General features: G+C 43.8%; 1 protein-coding gene across 5 annotated transcripts in view; it reads left to right on the top strand.

Annotated features, from left to right (window-relative positions):
* CYLD (CYLD lysine 63 deubiquitinase) overlaps positions 1–19,414 on the top strand; it is a 381,887-nt gene that overhangs the window by 264,204 nt on the left and 98,269 nt on the right. For all 5 annotated transcript variants that reach the window (XM_069216436.1, XM_069216434.1, XM_069216435.1 and 2 more), the window contains exons 8-9: positions 1,709–1,874; positions 12,333–12,474. In XM_069216436.1, the coding sequence (XP_069072537.1) occupies positions 1,709–1,874; positions 12,333–12,474 (308 nt within the window). The remainder of the gene's footprint in view (positions 1–1,708; positions 1,875–12,332; positions 12,475–19,414) is intronic.

Genomic DNA, 19,414 nt, shown 5'->3' with positions numbered 1-19,414 from the left:
GTAATTCACACCTTTTAGCAGGAGTGCAGCAGGCTGTCTCAGGTAACAACTGCTGTAGTCAACCAGAAACGGCTACTAGAAGTTTAAGGCATGAAATTGATGCAGTAAACGTTACTTAAATCCGACTTACCCAATAAGTCGGTTTATTGTAACAATTAGTTGGATACATTGAAGAACTATATTTGGTGATCTTCAACGTAAGGTAGCAATTAGCACATGAACTAGTCAAACCACATTTTCGCCTATGGGATTATCAGCATTGTTACAGTGAAAACGTCAATCTCTAATTTTCACTGTCAGGACATGTAAAGTTTAAATTCAACATGTCCTTATCTTTTATATCTGGAACAGTGTCTTACGCGCTAGTAAATCCTGCCTGTGGGGTGGCTTAAAATATATAAAAGGAAGATTTGGACTTGGCAAAAAAGATTATTTTGTCATCTCGAGTTGGCAGTTTAAAAGCTGCACGATTAGGTTACAATTGCAGACCTAGAGCCATGTTTTCACTGTCACAGAAGTGGTGACACAATAGGTGCTGCAGTCGATGGGTTATATTTAACTGACTAGCCCTGGTTGCACTTTGTACCTTAGACTAGGGACTTATAGGTAAGTTAACAATGCCAGGTCGGCCAATTGCACATACACTTTGAGGGGTCAGTGCACATGCACTGGGGCCTGGTCAGCAGGGCCCAGTGCAGCATCAACTCCACACATTCTGGGGTGAACTTTTTTAAATGGATGAAGAACTCAAGTAAGCTTATTCTGATTTTGTCTACCCAACATCATTATAGGCATAGTTTACTAGGGGATAGGAGCCCTCCATAATCCTATAAAGTGCTCAGTAAGTTGGCTCTTTACATTGGACTGGAGAATCTTGAACTGGAGGTCAGGGACCATTCTTAAAATGTTGCCATATAGGACATACATGATCTTTCCCAGTTTGAATCCTCTACACTGAATAAAGAAAATAAAAAAGGGGCAGAATTATGGTAACCCCACCACGCCCAGCCATTTGGTTCCAGCATCCTGTAAGGGAGAAACGATTGGGAACTTTGGAGATGAAGAGCACAGCCTGGCAACGCTAATTCGTCACCTACAAAGAACGCTCTCCTTGTTCTGGAACGCATGTGAGGCAACGTCACCATTTAAACTAATCAATAAAGGCAAGGTTTCAGCTGCAATCACCTCTATCAACGTGGGTACCACAGTGCAGTTTTAAATAAAGGTGAATTTGAACTGTCTATGTGAAAGGGACGAGATTCCTTTACGGTAGTTATGGTCTCACACACTACCTGTCTCCCTTTGGAAATGTCAATTGATGACATTGGCTGGTTTCTGAAGTCTCGTCTCCCCTCTCTCGTCCCCTGATAAAAAAAATACAGCAATAAAAAGTGTGAATCTACAAAGGAACTAACCTTAATTTTGAGAGAAAATAAATATAAAAATAGGATTTTGAAATTAACCAGCCCGAGATCACCGGCGATTAATCTCAGCATGATTAACTAACCAAGTTTATGTTACTCTAACAGAGTATAAGCAGCAGCCCAAGTTTACAATCACCGTGTGAGTTCCTGAGTTCCACAACACTGACGTCCTCCTTGTTTTTTTTTTTTAGAATTAATTGGTGCATTTTTAGCGTTTGAGATTTAATGAGTTTTTTTTGTACTGGTCAATAAAATCATATTAATTTCTCTGTGCCCTCTTTTAGGAAGACGAGTGTGCAGGATGTACAGATGGCACATTTAAAGGAACTCGATTCTTTACTTGCGCCCCTAAGAAGGCTTTGTTTGTGAAGCTAAAAAGCTGCAGACCTGATTCCAGGTTTGCATCCCTGCAGCCAGTTTCCAACCAGATTGAACGCTGCAACTCTCTAGGTAAGCAATTTGTTCTGTAGGTATTTTTAGGAGCAGTTTGTCACAACAATTAAACCGTAACCAGCTGCCATTCCATCTACATATTCCCTTCATTACAAGATTATGGTGCAAAGTAGGAAAAAAACATGAGGTGCAGAGTAAAGAAATGGGTGTGGATTCTGTTTCGCACATTATTTCATTTCAGCTATGGGGTCTTCACATATTACACATATTACGGTCAGAAAAAATACAAAGGGACAATGATAAGATGGCTGTAAATCGGTCCGGTATCTTCTCACCCCACCCTCTTACTGGATACCAGAGCTTTCGGTTGCTCCGTGGTAATGATTCGAAAATACCAGTGGGGAATTTTCAATATTACCCAAAAGTCCCATGGGTATTTCTCATTTTGCCTCTAAGTTTCAGCTGCACATTTTTGCTGCTTTCAGCAGTAGAAAAAAACAGATTCTCTTTGCTCGGGTTGGACTCGTAATTTCGATTGGGCTGCTCCTATAGGAGTTACAGGTCACCTGTGGTGAGGCTGAAATTGTCCAACATTGTCAGGCAAAGCTAATGTGTATGCTGAAGCAAACAGTTGTTCTTTAGGTGACTTTACAGCAACGGGGAAATCACAGATTTTTGTAATACTGTTACCTAACACTTTCATCAAAATGTTCTCTTCCTTTCATGTTCATTTCACAAGTACCAAAAAAAGAAAATAAGTGCCATTCGTCACCCCTACCAGTTATCCTTCCTAGTGAGCTATTCCTGGTGTAGGCTTCAGTAATGACAACATTAAGGCTGATTCCATCCACCCTAAACAGCCACTGGGTTTTTAACCGTTAGGTCTGAGTCTCCTTGATTTGCTCACAGTGTTGATAGCTGTGTTGATAACTTGACATTTGCTTACAATTGTTAAATGTGTAAAATTACACTGAGCCATAAACGTTGCTTAAAATTAATTGATGCGTTTTTGCATTCGATAAAATATGTCTCCAACTCTGTTGTTATGGTGGTGCATAAGAAGGCCCCATCGCTGAGACTTAAGGAAGCACACCTAATTAATGGGGCATTGCATTGTCATTTATTCCCTGGGAAATGAACCAAGAGGCATAATCCTGTCCGGCTTCAAACTGCCCTAATCTGTTTGTCCTGTGCATTAGCCCTTCCCAAAAATAACCCTTCTTATGCCCCAGCTATTCCATTATTAGGGCTGTCTATTCAAGGAGTCCTGGTTTGGTCCTTCTCTACTTTGCTCCTGGCTGGAATGCTGTGTTGACAGTGTTGGGGCTCTAATTTCAGACGGGCTCTTCTGCGACTTTGAAACAATATTATGGGAATATATTTATCCCATGTGGGCATTTTTTCACTTGAATACATCAGGCGTTCTATAGGGTCTTTACCCAGCACTTTGATGTCACTCGTCAAAAACTATGAGACCAGTGAGAAGCCGACATACGCAGACCCATACTCAACAATGAATGGACAGAAATCCTTGAATAACCCTCTAAGGTGTCATATAATGTGCACTTTTTATATTGATTCAGTTTACTGTACTTGACAGAGCTTAATTGCACAGGATATTCCCGGGAACCTCTTCAGACTGCCCCGTTGCAACCTGCCAGATGCCGATTTCTATCACTTGATGTGGTCCAGTTCCTCAGTGCAGCGCTACTTGGACTGGATCACAGCTACCCTATCCCAGTACACAGGCAAGGAGTTCCCTACACTCTTGAGAGTAGCGCGTTGGGTTTATACCCACACCCTAAAAACGATAAAGCATTTGGTAGGTTTGCAAATGTTGGTTTATTATCAGCACGTCTCACTATTACAAGGAACTGAAAAAATACCCCTTTCCCCATCGGTAAGTTGGCAATCACTGGCTATCAGATTGTTACAGGCAGAGTTCCCATCTTCACAGAGAAGAAAGGACAGGCCTCAGAAAGAATCGCATTGTACAAAGCTGGGTTACTGTGCATGATGCCTTTCAGTCTCTCAAAAAAAAATGATGATCGGCCTCCTGATACTTGCTACACACAACATACCTTCCAATGTTACTCCCCACCTCTGACAGTAAACGATGTACCACTTTAATTACCTCCATTGGAGCTGGTCATATTAGATCCATCAAAATGAACATGAGGAACAATCATCCCATGGTTGGTGAGAACCTGATAATGCAGATCCTGAAAGGTCGGAGAAGTGTGCGAACGATGCTGAACAGCCTAAGGGTTAGGGGTGGTGGTGGTGGTGGTGGTGGTGGTGGGGGGGGGGGGGGGGGGAGGTAATGTTGTTTATAATGTTATGTTTTTACATGACAATTTCCTTTTAAAATTGTAGGTTAAAATACGGAAAACAAGGCTTAGAAGTATTCTGGTCTTATAGATTACGTAAATACAGTATAAAATTATATTTTTCTGCAGGAAAAAAAAAATAGTAAATGTATAGATACAACTTGTACTGTATAACTCCTTATTTCTTTTACAGCCAGTAGAAATATATATTTTTTTTAAATGGCCACCCCCATCACTAGTCTAAGTCTATCTCTGAGATACACATTTGCTTAGTTCCCATTTAGCCACAAGTTCCTACCTGTAACCAAATACATTTGTAAAGAGGAGTCATCTTTTTTGTTGGGGGGTGGAGAATGGTCATAGAGCACGTGCAACGGCAAGCCATGCACACCTAAGTTGATGAAAAGTACAATTGTATAGGATAACTTTGCAAAATGAAGTACCACTGTGAACTCTTGGTTCGGAAGACTGGGTGCACAATGAATGCAGAAAAAATGTTTATTTTTCCTACAGCTAGTTGAATATTTTTTGTAGATGGGCTTTTGAAATGTGATCTACAGCAATCCGGTCTCTTATCTATTCAAGCTCCATAGTGTTCAGGTGGCTGGAGTATGTTAAATTGTATGAGCACCAGAATCATTCAGTGCATTTTATGGATGCATTTTTGTGTGAGTTTCACAGCATTGAAGGTGATCTCGGCATTAGTGGGAAAGGGTCGAAAGGATAGAATAACACACCTGATTGTTGGTTTTGAGTCTAACGGCAACACTGCAAATCAGAATACATTTTCAGTTACACAGCCCAGGGGAGACTGTAGACGCAGGCAATGAAAATGGACAACTAAATGTACTAGAAGGATACAGGAAATAAAGTCTGATACCCAATAGAAGGAACGTGACTGTGGAAACAAGAATGACTGCCTGTTCTCCATTTTTGTAAACCAAATCCAAGAGCCGTTTTGCGAAAATAGGACATTACAAGTGCAACTGGGATTGAGGTCACGTAGACATAGACTTTGCATATTGTCTATTTCTATGTGATCTACTGTGTCCGTTGGTCACAGAGTCAGTTGTTAAAGGGAGTTGTAATTATTGTCTGATGATTTAGAGAAAATATTCCTTTAATCTGGGACTAAAGTTAGTACTGATTCCACTGAAAAAATTCTGACAGTTGGACTGCACCTCAGTATCGAAAATAAATGTTATTAATTTCTATACCATCCACTATGAATTTACAGTGAAGTTATTGGGACGGAAGATATGCAAGATGTATTATTAATAGAAATAAACGACCCCCTGATAATATCAAGGGATTCAACTTGAGTGCTATCACAATGACTTAGAGAAAAGTAACTCGCATCAGCTGTGGAGGCACATTTAAAGACTAGTGGCTACTCAGTCACTAAGAAAGAAGGTACATATAAACTGTATACCAGGAGGAATATTTCATGGTTAGACTCAAACTTAATATATTTAAAAGAACACTCAAGAGAAGTAGACCAGCCACACATACTATGTAAATGAAGAGAAGCAGTGTGTGACTGATTACATTTTAATGGACATTACACCTGTGCTAGATATGCTTTTGCTAAAAGAGCAATTTCTTCATCACCTCCAGTTGTTTTTTCCTATTCTCCGCTGCTCACATCTGGAAATTTCTGATGGTTTCCCCAAATCACCGATTCCTCACCTTTAGAATATTCCACAGATGGCAGATTAGATCTGAAGGTTTTTCCAGTGGTGTCGTACAGGTCCTCGTTGGTCTTGTTCTGCCCCAGAAGTGACGAAGGAGAGCTATGTATAAGCTCTACCCCTGTCCCTATAGGTTTCTTCTCTGCTCTGCCCCTTTCTGTGTTACAAATGGTTAGAGTCCCCTCCCCTCCAGTGTGTTTCTTTTAAGGCTGATGGCACTATACTAACGTATATTCACTAACTGCAAGGAGGTTCAGTATTTATCTGCTGACTTAAGTGCTGCGATTTAGGGGCAATCCAAAAGTGAGCTCCACATTGTCACAATTTACCATTAATCCCAGACATAGGACCCCTTATTGTAAGCGGTCACTCTCCCACCACCTTCTGCCCACACCTCTCTGAGTCAAATGTGAATTCGACTATTAAAACAGTAACAAGGAGATAGGCTGCATGACCTCTCCGTTTGGCTTAACTGCGAGTGGTGCTCCCGTTTGTCCTGCTCCTTGTGCTTAAGCATACCTGTCTAACTGAAATGTGTCAGACACCACTAAAACAGTACCATTGGAAGAAGCCAGCCACACCGCAGTAGGTTCCCCCATGTGTCCTGCTACCATTTTGATCTTGCCCGGTGCCACTAAAGTCATTCTTCCTACCCAACAACTGCCTCCGCTCAGAGGTTGCATGTGCTCCAGCAGTCCATACTTGACCATCAGGGCTGGGTTGACAGTATGCTGATACGGAGGGAATTAAGTTGAATAGCAGGTGGGATATGTTCCATGTGACCCCCTCAGTTTCCTCACCTCCTCGAGCCATCAGCAGGGCTTTCAGCACTACTGTTGAGTGCATATCCGCTCATTTGAAGCTAGTATTGCTTCTGGTGTGCCATTATTTCAGTAAAGCAGCAAAGCTCCACATCATCTTCCCATCCTGGAGCCTCTGAGCGAATCCCCAATTGTACACTCCCTCCAAACCACACCTCCATTACTGTTTCACATATTGGGATATCTGCAATAATAAAGTCGCTAATGTTGGACTCACCGCTTTTGCGTCCGTCCTCACAAGTCTGTACTATGCCTTTCTTACCATTATAATCTTTTCTCAGGTCCTTTAACGTGATTAGTACTCCTACTATAAAGAAATCTGATCTTGATCCTCACAATCCCTGGTTATAGATTAGCCCCTTTTGTACTGCCGAACCACAGGAGGCCAATCAGTTGCTCAGACTTTTGGATTCTAATAGTTTACTAAATAAATTACTTCCTGGCAGAGTTCAAACTGAGGGGAATCTGAGTCAATACTTTTTAACATGAGGATAGAACTCCTTAGCAGTCACGATCAAGGCATCACCTGTGCTTGGATCCAATTTGACCTCCTTGACTTGTGCATTTGATACCAGTCACGTGCTCCTGAGAGATTAGCAGATTTGCAGAATCGGCCAGTATTAACGGAACTTCACTTTCATTGTTTGCATTCTTGCTTCATAGCTGCACCCAGCAAGATAAACTGGTACCTTTCTTCTTAGATATAGCTGATCTCATGTGATATATCCCAACGCTCCACCTTGTCTGCAAAATATGTCAATGTCTATATGGCAGTATTTAAAATTGTTCTTGACTAAATTAGCTATTCTGTTTTTGCAAGTGAGACCCAGTGTAATCTCAAGCTGGAAGAGGTTGCTGTGAACCTAATATGTCTAACTGCTTGTTTTAATTCATCATTGGATTCAGAAAAAAGACTTTGCACTGTGAAATAACTGAAATTTTGTTGATGGGTTCTGTACTGTCAAACTAGCTTCACTGCCAATTTTGTGGTAAAAATCTCTTGACACTCTTTGTTGCAGTTGAGAAAGCTTTTATCCTGTGATCGCTATTAATTTACAGTAATCTCACCATCAGTCTCCAGTGGTGTGTCAAAACTAGCCTCCTATGACACCTGTTTCGGGAAGTCTTTTCAGTTATCAACAGTCTCAGAAAATCATCAAGTTGCTGCTGTTCCTTTGGCCGATCTTCTTTAATGCGACAACCTCTCTATTTGGCACCCGAATAAAAATGAAACCCAAAACCTCAGTGCATCCAGAAGTGAGCCAATCATGTCCAGTTTGGACTAAAATTCTATGATCATACTACACCAACACTGATGTTCCTTTACTGTCTCCCTGATAGTGCGAGGTATTGTTTCAAAACCCTGTGCTTTGTTCACAAAGTCTTGCATGGTGTCTCACTGGTTTGCTTCAGCAACCTATATTCTGGCAAATCGAAATCTACTTGCTATTTGGACAGCACTGAAAGAAATTGATGGCAGATGCAACCATGTTTAAGGCTGCTCACTTTGGAACTCTCTTCTGATCCAACTTAGACATGAAAATGATTTTCTCAAGTTTAGAAAGTCCTTAAATACCCATTTATTCAATATTGCCTACAATTTTCAGCCTCTTTGGATTTCCAGATGTTTCTCCACATACCTGTGTTGTCTGCTGGTCATATAGATAAGACTGACTTTCACCTTCATCATCCCAGGCCTGGAGATCGCGGAATCACTTAAGGCTTCTGGAACCAGGACCACACCAGCAATCGCCATTGCCTGCTGGTTGTTTGATTGTTATACAGTCATCACAACTTTGATTGCTTCTTACATTTTCTCTGCCTAAAGTGCTCCAAGGACAGCTACAGGTGGTTTGCAGCATGCTACAAAAACCCAATAAATAAAAATAAATACAATAAGTACTTAAAGAAAGGATACTAAAATTATATTTAAAAAAACAAACATAGCTTCTTTGGCCCAGATAAAACAAAAGAATCATGAACAATCTGGGCCAGTAATGTGAAGCTGGTAGCAAGTGCAATCAATTTGGACTAAGAAAGAAAACGAGTGTTATAATTGTTTAATTCAAATAACTACGCAAATAGGAGCTAATGTTTGCAATTGTGCTAGTTTTGTGAAAGAAGTTACCTGCGATGAAGTTTTGCAGTGGAATTTGTGGTCATGACTCTTGTGTCAAAACAGATGCACTATAATTATTGCCCTTTGAGAGCTTGATTTTGCTTTTGCTTTCTTTGATGTGTAGATAGTCTAGTGTTGTCCTTGTATGACTGTAGAGAAGGTTCTCGTTTTGAAAAGCCTGAGGGCAAGAAAGAAAAAGGTGATGAGCACAGACTACTGACAGTTTTTTAGTGATCTGACAGGAGTATTCAATTTCAATTTTTATTGGTTATTGTGTCGGCATTCTGCTATACAATAAGAAAAGCAACATAATTATATCATAACAAATAATCGTAAGTCAATAAATACATAAAAGCACTTAGATCAGTCACTTATTAGTCATATTGGTCTACAAAGACAATAACAGACAATAAAAAGATTGCCATCGTCCCTAAAATCCGCAGCTAGAGGTTAACGTCCCCTTAAAATGCAAGTATGTGTACAATTAGGAATGGAAAAGAGCATAAGCACCATATTATCTTCATCTTCCTTCCCCTTAAGAAGAACGTGTCAGCATATCCCCTGTTGTATAAATACTCCATAGAACAGCAGTCTCCAGTAATGTCCACAAGTACAGCAGCTGCTAATCACAACCCTCTCTGAGTGCAGGTGTGCAGCTTTTGTAAAAAAAAAAAAAAAAAAAAAAAACAATTGTGTTATGGCATCCATATTTGTTTGTATACATTCCTACGGAGCTTAGTCAGATTTATTGGGCTGTTACTAGGCCCCTCATGCATGGCCAAATTGCTAATAAATACAAGGGGATTGAATTAAAAATAAATTCATTATCTGTTCTAAAGCAAAATGGTAAAACTGCTCCAGCAGAATTAATTTCTTAAAAAGGGACACAAGCCACCTTTTATATGCTAAAACATATTTAGTGCAAAACAGCAAAAAGTGCAATTAATTGTCCTTCCCCCCAACACTGCAGTCACATTGTTCTTCACTTGTAATTTTAACAGTGTCTCGGCTTATGCTTCTTGGGTCAGTCCAGAGTGACCCTAGCTGCAGTTCAATTAATATGCATTTCACATGGGAAAACCAAGAATTTCTGCTGTGAGTGCCAGCATGGTTGACATCTTCCAGAGATTTTACATAGACTGCTGCTATAAAGTTCAGGACAGCTCTGATCCAGTATAATACTGGTTTTAGGGCTGCTATTTCCTCTGTTGGTGTGTATCTTAGTTCCGTGTGAAGTGTCAACCGGGTGTTCCCAGGCCCCACTCTTAACATGGACCTGAGAAAATGATTCTTGGCCACTTGTAGCATGTTTAAATTTGCATACCCCCAGAACTCTGCTCCACAAAGTGCTGCTGCTACCGCCTTCTGTCAAAAAGATTTGTATGATGGTACTAATACATTTGGCATCTGCCTTATGCCTACATTTTAAAACTGCTCTGGAGGGCTGTCTTAGAATTGTATTTGCCTTATATATGTGACAGTTCCACTTATGATCCTCAGTAAACCGATCCCCCCAAGTAATCGAATTGCTTAACAGATTCTATCGACTCTCCGTATACCCTCACCTTCCACTAAAGGCTGGGGGATGGCCCTAACACCATGCCCCTTTTCTGCTAATAGTCAAATACTTTTTTTGCAGTAGTTTACAAACCTCAGTAATGGACTGTTGATTGCATTTTCAGTCTGCACCAGTAAGACTGCGCCATCTGCAAATAGCAGTATTCAGACCTTTTTCGTTGCTATAATGGATAATGGACATGTCAGTGTGATCTTAGAGCAGATATTCTACTACATCATTTAGGTATAGAGCAAAGGGTCTAACAGCACCCCTGGCGAGCTCCCTTTTCTACGGGGAAGGTTTCAGTGCACCCCCCGTCCCCCAGTCCATACCTGACCCTCGCTGTGTTATCCTTGTGGCATGCCCTATTGCATGTACTAATGCATTGTCCGTCACTAGTTCTGCTAAAGATCTCCATAGCTTCACTCGGTCTACAAGACTGAAGGCTGCCTTAAGGGCGATGAATGTTAGATATAATGGAGATTTTCTTTTAATTGTGTACTTGTATGAAACCATGTGCAGGAGTATTGCCTGGTCGATGGCCCCAACCCTTGCTCTAAACCTGGCCTGAGCCTCTGTTAGTGTATTCCGACTGTCTCCCCAGGCTTGCAATCTATTTAAAAGGACCTTCTTAAGTATTTTCCCTGCCCCATCTAAAAGAGAAATTGGGTGCTAATTAGAGGGATTGCCACTTTCACCTTTTTTAAATATGGGCACTAGCACAGCTGAGCGCCATGATAATGGAACCTGATTAATTGCTATTGCCCGGTTGAATATTTTGGTGAGAATTATGGCCCATACTTCAGTATTCTCCTGATAGATGTTGGCAGGCAGTAGGTCTCGACCTTGTGCCTTGTGCTTTTTTAAGTACTTTTTATAGCCCATTCCACTTCGGGCACCAGGATATTCATTGCATGGTTCCTCATTTTCATAGCATCAGTAAATGAATTGGGATTGGGGTGACGGGTTATCGGCCTTGTACAAAAAACTGAAGTGCTTGACCCACAACTCTGGACCAGTGTGACAGTCTAGCAAGTTTGCTCCCCCCTTCTCTACAGGAGAAACAACCTCCCAGAATCTTTTTTTATCATTCTTACAGAAGAGCACTATCTTAGCTCCACCCACAAAGCACTTTGAAAAGCCAACTTCTTCAGGAGTAGAAATTGAGGCACTCGAGTAAGACATGAGCGCTGTTCTGTTGCATGTCGACCTGAGTTTTTATGAACTTTTTTGGGTTAAGACAACGGTCATTGAAGAGTTTAGTTTTGTTTGTTGTAAGTTTACAGCAAGTGAGCTTTAAAGGCTTGGAAATTAGTTTGATTGGAGGAGGTTGATCAGCATTATTACTCAATTTGGAACAAAGTAGATATTCTGTTTTGAGGAATTGGTTTTGTGTAACACTCTTGTTCTGTCGGGGGTTAAGTGATATTTTGGATCCTCTCCAAACTCATTCAACCCATTTGATCAGATCTTTTTGATCATTTGATTATCATACCCATGACTGAATCTTATGTTTTGCAACTTAGACCCATATCTGGACAGAGGGATTTATCCGCACTGGCCTATAATGTCTTTGTTCTACTCAGTTTGATGGAGGAGTTTAGTCGTGTATACAGCATGCATTCCTTTACTCATCTCGACCAAATGGTACAAAATTGTGTAGCTTTGCTAATATTGCTTAAAAGAAATAATTCATAATATGACTAATTCTTCTTCATAGTATTGATGTTCTCAAGGAACAAAAACTGAACTCCTGAAGATGAGTTACAGCTCTCAGTATGTGAAAATTATATGAGTTGGTTTCTTATTATAGTAATTTTGAAAAAAACAGGGGTTGTTGGGTACTATTTGAGAGAGGTGATGCATTTCCTGACGTGGAGTGCATGTCATTAATTTAGTTTGCGACAACAAATATTACTTTACTTTGTGATACAACCATGAAAGTAAAAATGCAGAGCAATTTGAGCAAGTAACTGTAATTAACTTATCTTTACAGCATTTGGAGGTTACTTAAGTGAAGTGGTAGAAGACAATACACCCCCAAGAATGGAAAAGGATGGTTTGGAGGTAATGATAGGAAAGAAAAAAGGAATTCAGGGGCACTACAACTCGTGTTACCTAGATTCTACTTTGTTTTGGTAAGTTAATATGAAAAATGTGATTCTTAACAGTTATGATGTGATCTAGGTGGGGTAGATCGGGGTTGTAATGTAAACGTTTGATGGCATGTTACGTGTGCATTGAAAAACAGTGCTGCGGAATTTGTGTGCACAATGACTTGTAATGACTGGTGGATGGATTCCATTAGTTTCACGTTCCAGCAAAAGTATAGTCTAACAGCATTAGTTCAACATTGCTAAAGAGAGGACATTTTGTTGTAGTTTCTGTCTGTAGCTCACTTTGAACTGTGTAGTGTGTGAGGCTGGGAGTGTTTGGAGTAGCAAGTAGAAATGGCATAAGCTTATGGTGAAAGCAAAGTAGTATGACGATAGGAACACAAGCAGCATGTACAAACCAATTATCAGTTGCAACAAAGGTTCAGTTGAGTCCAGTATTTTGGAAAAGTGACAGCATCTGTAATGCCTTGATGGAAAAAAAGGGGGTTGTTAGTAGCAATATATGTTAGTGTTCAGATTTGGTGTCATATGTGAGGCACAAAGGGTGTCCTCCAGACTTGGCTTGGTGTCCTCAAGGGGGAGAGGATGTAGTGCAGCTGTCAGAGTGACTGCGTCGGGAGCTGGAGATCCGGGTTCGAGCCTTGGTGCAATGTCCTGTGATTCTTGACAAATCACTTAATCTCCCCGTGCCCATGTACATTGCCTTGAGGCCCTCACAGGTGGTAAGCTGCGCGATATGAATCTACATTTCACATTTTGTCATGTATCCATGGCTGACGCTTGTAGTTGTAAGCCAAGGAGAGTGAAGAAGGGATCCTATGCATTGTATATAAAAAACAATCTACTATGGCAGGGTAGTGTTTTTTTTTTAGCTCAGCAAAATGGAAAAGCCTGGACTTTATTTCTCTTCTGAACTGCAGATTGTTTATAGGCCTTGGTCTTCTTGTATTCTAGAGTTTTCATGTCTGTACCATGAAGGAGCTATCAAGTAAGTGGGGTTTGTGGTAAGTAGGATTGTCAGTTGAGCTGTACATGATCTAAGGTTTTCGTGAGCAGTACCCCTGCATGCTGGTAGGTGGCGTCGATCGGCTCCGCATCCATCAGCTGCATTGTTTGTGTTGGATATGACATTGAGGGTCCCATATAGGCGCCACTCAGGGACGCTGACGTCAGTTCTTTTCTTTCCGTACCAGCAAAGCACTGAAGAGAGCTACCCTCTCAGTCAGTTTTTGACTGGATTTTTTAAAAACTTTTTTTCAAGTCCTTTTCGAGTTTCAGACCTGGTGCTTCAAGGATCTCTTCTAGTAAGACCATATTTGAGCCCTGCGGATCGTGTCATCGAACAATGTTCGTGACAGATTTGCACTTTGTGTGCCTTTGGTGTTTGGGGTGTAACCACGACCCAAAGCTGTACTCAGTGCTGGGCCATGCACCCGAAGGCTTTGAGGGATCAGTCCCTGAAGCTGATGGTGGGCCGACGCTCGACTCTACGCAAGTCAAGATCTCAGTCGAGAGGAAGGTCCCAGGATCGGTCGCAGTCGTAAGTCGTCGTCATCCCACTCCAACTCCTCGGAACAATTCAGTAAGTCGAGTCACAACAAAAAAAATCCAAGAAGTCGAAGCTCTCTTCAACTTCTCCTTATCTGTTGGCTGATGAAACGAAGGAGTGTCGACGCTCTAGGCCTAGTTCTGCCTGGGCTGACTCCCCGAATTTCTGGGGGCTGGAGTGTCCCCTACCGAACTCCGAATATTTTATGAGGCCATGCCTCATTTTTGGGCAAACTGACCCTGCTGGAGCGCCTTTGGGCCCCACTGAGTCAGAAGGGGCCCCTCCTAGTTCTACGAGGGGGATTCAGCCTTGGCGCCGAGGGGCTCCTGAGGATCCGGTCCTGGATCAGGACCAGCTGTGGTCGTACCACCTTGACCTTCCCTCACGCCGATGCTCACAGTGCTGCCTGCTTCCACGGGCAGCGCCATCCCCATTGTAATCCCCGACTCCGACACAGAGCCAGATGGGCGTCGTATGACTCAGACACGGGTAGGAGTCTTGCCTCCTTGTTTGGATCCTGAGCTCTTTTCTTATAGGCTAGCCTTCGGGGATAAATGGGAGGGATCGTTGGACCCTTTCGAATACCAGCCCTATGAAGCAATGGACTGGCATGAAGACGTTTGTGAGGCCAGTGGACTGGACACTTCTTCAAATACTGGCATGCTTTCTTCCCCTGCTGTGGCTACAGAGGAGGGAGCTTCTTACGCTATGGTGGTGAAGAACGCAGCTGAGGCCCTGGACCTCAGTGGCCATCAAGACTAATCTCTTGACAGAGGTGCTGCAACTGGGAACTTCCACCTCAGAACCCCTGCTCCTCTTCAGTGAGGCCCTCATTGACATCCTAATGGGCACCTGGTCCAAACCCAGCACAGGGCTCCTGTGAACAGGACGATTGCCTGCCACTATCGCCCAAACCCAGGGGACCCACGTTTCTTCACACGGCACCCCACCCCTGAGAGCTTGGTGGTCCAAGCCTCTACCTCCCAGGGTGCTTTCCCTTCCACTCCCTGGGATAGGGAATCCAAAAGGTTGGACTCACTGGGGAAGATGATGTTTTCTTCTGCCAGCCTTGCGGTCCGTGAACACCACATGCCTTTTGAGCCGTTATTCCCACACGCTGTGGGATATGGTTGCGCAAGTGTTGCTAAAGTTACCCTAAGTGGGAAGGGTTTGCCCAGACGTGGGTCCCTTGCTCACTGTGCCACTGGACTCAAGCTAGCCTGGCTGATGAGGGGTGAAACCCCGAAACCGATCCCAGGATGCTTGTTTCCGGTCCAGGGAGGACCTGGCCTGGCAGTTCGGGCTGGACTGTTGCCATGAGGAACAGGGTCAAGACTGATTTGCATATGGCTGGGTCCAAACTGGGGTGGCATGGTGAGCAAAAGAACGATGGATTAAACCCAGATCTGTGACTGGGGTGAGTGTTTGCATTGTCAGCACTCCGTCCATCATCCTTTTGTGTTGCTAAAGTTACCCTAAGTGGGAAGGGTATGCCCAGACGTGGGTCCCTTGCTCACTGTGCCACTGGAATCAAGCTAGCATGGCTGATGAGGGGTGAAACCCCAAAACCGGTCCCAGGATGCTTGTTTCCGGTCCAGGGAGGACCTGGCCTGGCAGTTCGGGCTGGACTGTTCCCATGAGGAACAGGGTCAAGGCTGATTTGCATATGGCTGGGTCCAAACTGGGGTGGCATGGTGAGCAAAAGAACGATGGATTAAACCCAGATCTGTGACTGGGGGTGAGTGTTTGCATTGTCAGCACTCCGTCCATCATCCTTTTGTGTTGCTAAAGTTACCCTAAGTGGGAAGGGTATGCCCAGACGTGGGTCCCTTGCTCACTGTGCCACTGGAATCAAGCTAGCCTGGCTGATGAGGGGTGAAACCCCGAAACAGGTCCCAGGATGCTTGTTTCCTGTCCAGGGAGGACCTGGCCTGGCAGTTCGGGCTGGACTGTTCCCATGAGGAACAGGGTCAAGACTGATTTGCATATGGCTGGGTCCAAACTGGGGTGGCATGGTGAGCAAAAGAACAATGGATTAAACCCAGATCTGTGACTGGGGGTGAGTGTTTGCATTGTCAGCACTCCGTCCATCATCCTTTTGTGTTGCGCAAGTGCTGCCACAGTTCCCGGAGGAGGCCTGGGCTGTACTCTCTCAAGCTGTTGCCAATGAGAGAGGCAAGGCAAAGTTCACAATTTGTTGCAGACTTGACACGACCAACTCACTAGGTAGAGCTGTTTCTTCAACAGTGGCCCTGTGATGCCACGCCTGGCTGAGGACATCTGTCTTTTCAAGATATGTCCAGGCTTCTTTGGACATGCCCTTTGATGGCACCCGTCTCGTCGGAGACAAGGCAGACTCTGTGTTCGAGTGCATCAAGGATTTGCCATCACATGCTCAGCTGGCAATCAATTATGTCAGACAGGTGGGTTTTGCAGATAGTCTGAAGGGGCTACTTCCACTTCTTCAAGACTACCCCTCCATCCATGTGCACCATCCTACTATTGGATGACTGAGGATCATTTGTCCCTTCTCTGGGAGGACGTTACTGCTCTCTTGGCCAGTGGAACCATAGAGAGGGTTCCTGTGCCATAAGTAGGCTGTTGTTGCTAATTCCACTAATTTCTGGTCCCCATAAAGGACAAGGGTCTCCACTGTATCCTAGACCTTCGATCCCTCAATCTCTTCCTCAAGAAGGAGAAGTTCAAGATGATCACATTGGCCCAAGTTCTTCTCTGCAGTGGACCCATGAGACTGGATGGTAGCATTGGACTTGCAGGACGCTTATTTTTACATCCCCATCCTGCCTGCCCACAAATGCGGTTCATGGTAGCCCACGAGCACTTTCAGTTCACTTTGCCCCCCTTTGGTCTTACCAGTGTTCCTCAGGTGTTCACCAAGGTGATGGTGGTAGTTACAGCTTATCTGTGGAGATCAGGGGTGTCAGTCTCCCCCTATATATAGACTGGCTGTTGAAGACGGGCTCGCCTCACGTTGTCGTCTCCCACCTCCAGACTACAGTGGACATTCGCTAGGGTTCATTATAAACATGTCAAAGCCATACCTGATTCCCTCTCAGATGTTCCCTTTCATCAGAGCTGGTCTGGACACTGTACAGTTTTGGGCCTATCCTCCCAAGTGGCGAGTCCAGGATATTCAGGCTATGATACCAATGTTTCAGACTATATCCTAGATTTTGGTGAGAATGACTCTGATGCTGCTGGGCCTCATAGTCTCCTGCATCCTGCTGGTGACACATGCCAGATGGCATATGCAGGCTCTGCAGTGGGACCTGAAGTTCCAGTATGTGCAGCATCAGGGGAATCTCTATGACAAGGTCCAGGTCTTTGAGGGAACTGCGAAAGATCTGCAGTGGTGGTTAACGAACAGTGATTGAGTCAGAGCCCTCCCTCTTCCCCAACCAGATCTGACCGTATTGACAGATGCGTCACTCCTGGGATGAGGCAGCCATCTGCAAGAGGTGGAGATCAGAGACATCTGATCTCCGGCAGAAGCGGGACTTCACATTAGTATGTTGCATTTCTGTGCGATCTGGCTTGCATTGAAACTTTTCTTCCCTCTCTCAAGGGAAAGATGGTGCAGTTGTTCACAGACTTCACCACCACCATGTGGTGCTGCAACAAGCAGGGCATGGTGGGGTCCTGGGCTCTTTGTAAAGAGGCTCTGCACCTCTGGACGTGGCTGGAACAGCAGGATATATCCCTGGCTGTTCAACATCTGGCAGGCTCTCTAAATGCCAGAGCGGATGAACTCAGCCGAAAATGCTTAGAATTCAGAGGTAAGGAACCTGCAGCTGGATATAGGGCCTCATTCCGACCCTGGCCGGCGGCGACCGCCAGAAGGCCGCCCGCCAGCCTAGCGGGAAACACCCTTCCATGAGGATGCCGGCTCCGAATGGAGCCGGAGGAGTGGAAGGGGTGCGACGGGTGCGATTGGCATGGGCACTGCAGGGGCCCCCAGGGGCCCCACGACACCCCATACCGCCATTCTCTTCCTGGCGGCCAAAACCGCCAGGAACAGGATGGCGGTATGGGGCTCGGAATCCCCATGGCGGCGCAGCAAGCTGCGCCGCCATGGAGGATTCCCCAGGGCAGCGGGAAACCGGCGGTGCACCGCTGCTTTTCCGTTTCTGACCGCGGCTGTACCGCCGCGGTCAGAATGCCCATGGGAGCACCGCCAGCCTGTTGGCGGTGCTCCCGCGGTCGTCGGCCCTGGCGGTTTTTACCGCCAGGGTCAGAATGACCCCCATAGTCTCTACCAGATAAGATGTTACTGAAGGTAAGTAACTTGTCCTTATGTGGGGGACGCATACTTGTGTGTTGTGGGGTTGGGACTTAAATGGAGGTAAGGGGACAGTTTAATATCTATCATTAAAATAATATTTTATCAATTTCTGCACAATTCCAGAGATACCAGTTAGTGGGGTGAAGATGCACAGTTTAGGTCGTGAAGTCAGGGTATCCAGCTTTAGTTTCAGAAGTGCTGACTGGATTTTGTTGCTTGCCTTTGAATGGAAGTATAATTCAATGTCAGCAGTTTCTTCAGTGAAGTGTGCTGCAAATATAGTTCCAGACTGTATTTCACTCATTTCAGCCATTTTAGGGTTGCAGAATTCTTTGAATATTTTGAAGAGCTGTTTGATAGTTAGAGCACGTAGCATGAACAATGTAGTATTGTTTTGCCTTTTTGATCGAGCTCCTGCAGATTCTGTACTGCCTTTGGAGTTGTTTGTTATCTTGAATGTTGTATACTTTCAGTATTTTCCTTTCCAGGCATTAAGTTTCTCTCTTTTGCATCATTGTTGTACCATACAGCCTTCCATTTGTGGGGGTCATAGTTGTGTTTTGAGAGGAATCACCATATCAGAAGCTTCGGTTAGCAAGTTGTGAAACTGTTTTACTGGTGCTGTCATTCCAGAGGTAAGGGGAAGCACAGTTTTTTTCTTGTAATGAGTTTAGTTCAAAATTATCCCAAGGTCTAGGGGCTATGGTCATATTAGATTCAAAAGGGGTTTTAGTTCTCAACAGCAGTTGTAAGTGTAAATTGGGTGATGTGATGATTGCTTCCTGTGATTGATTTCAGGTTTTTGGGAGCAGATATAACAGCAAGAATGTGACCTTCTAAATGTTTGAGTCAAGCGACTGGTGTAAGTCAAAGGCTTAAATTATGCACAGTAGGCTAGATGTCTGGCATAGTTCAGGCTTATTGAACCAGATGCTGAGGTCATTTAGAATGCAAACGTTGTTGTGCTCTTTTGAGAAGTCTGCTACTGAGTCCACTGTTGCATCTGTAAAATCTGAGTTTTGTGGGTGGTGTCAGTGTATTTGGAGGTAGGAGGCTGAGAAAGTGGCAGATGGAGAAAAACGAATGTGCATTGTTTTGCATTCTGGATT

The sequence above is a fragment of the Pleurodeles waltl genome, chromosome 12 (genome assembly GCF_031143425.1).
Source record: "Pleurodeles waltl isolate 20211129_DDA chromosome 12, aPleWal1.hap1.20221129, whole genome shotgun sequence".
Taxonomy (NCBI): domain Eukaryota; kingdom Metazoa; phylum Chordata; class Amphibia; order Caudata; family Salamandridae; genus Pleurodeles; species Pleurodeles waltl.
Note: the sequence above shows the minus strand (reverse complement) of the source record. Positions and strands in the feature narration are given on the sequence as shown.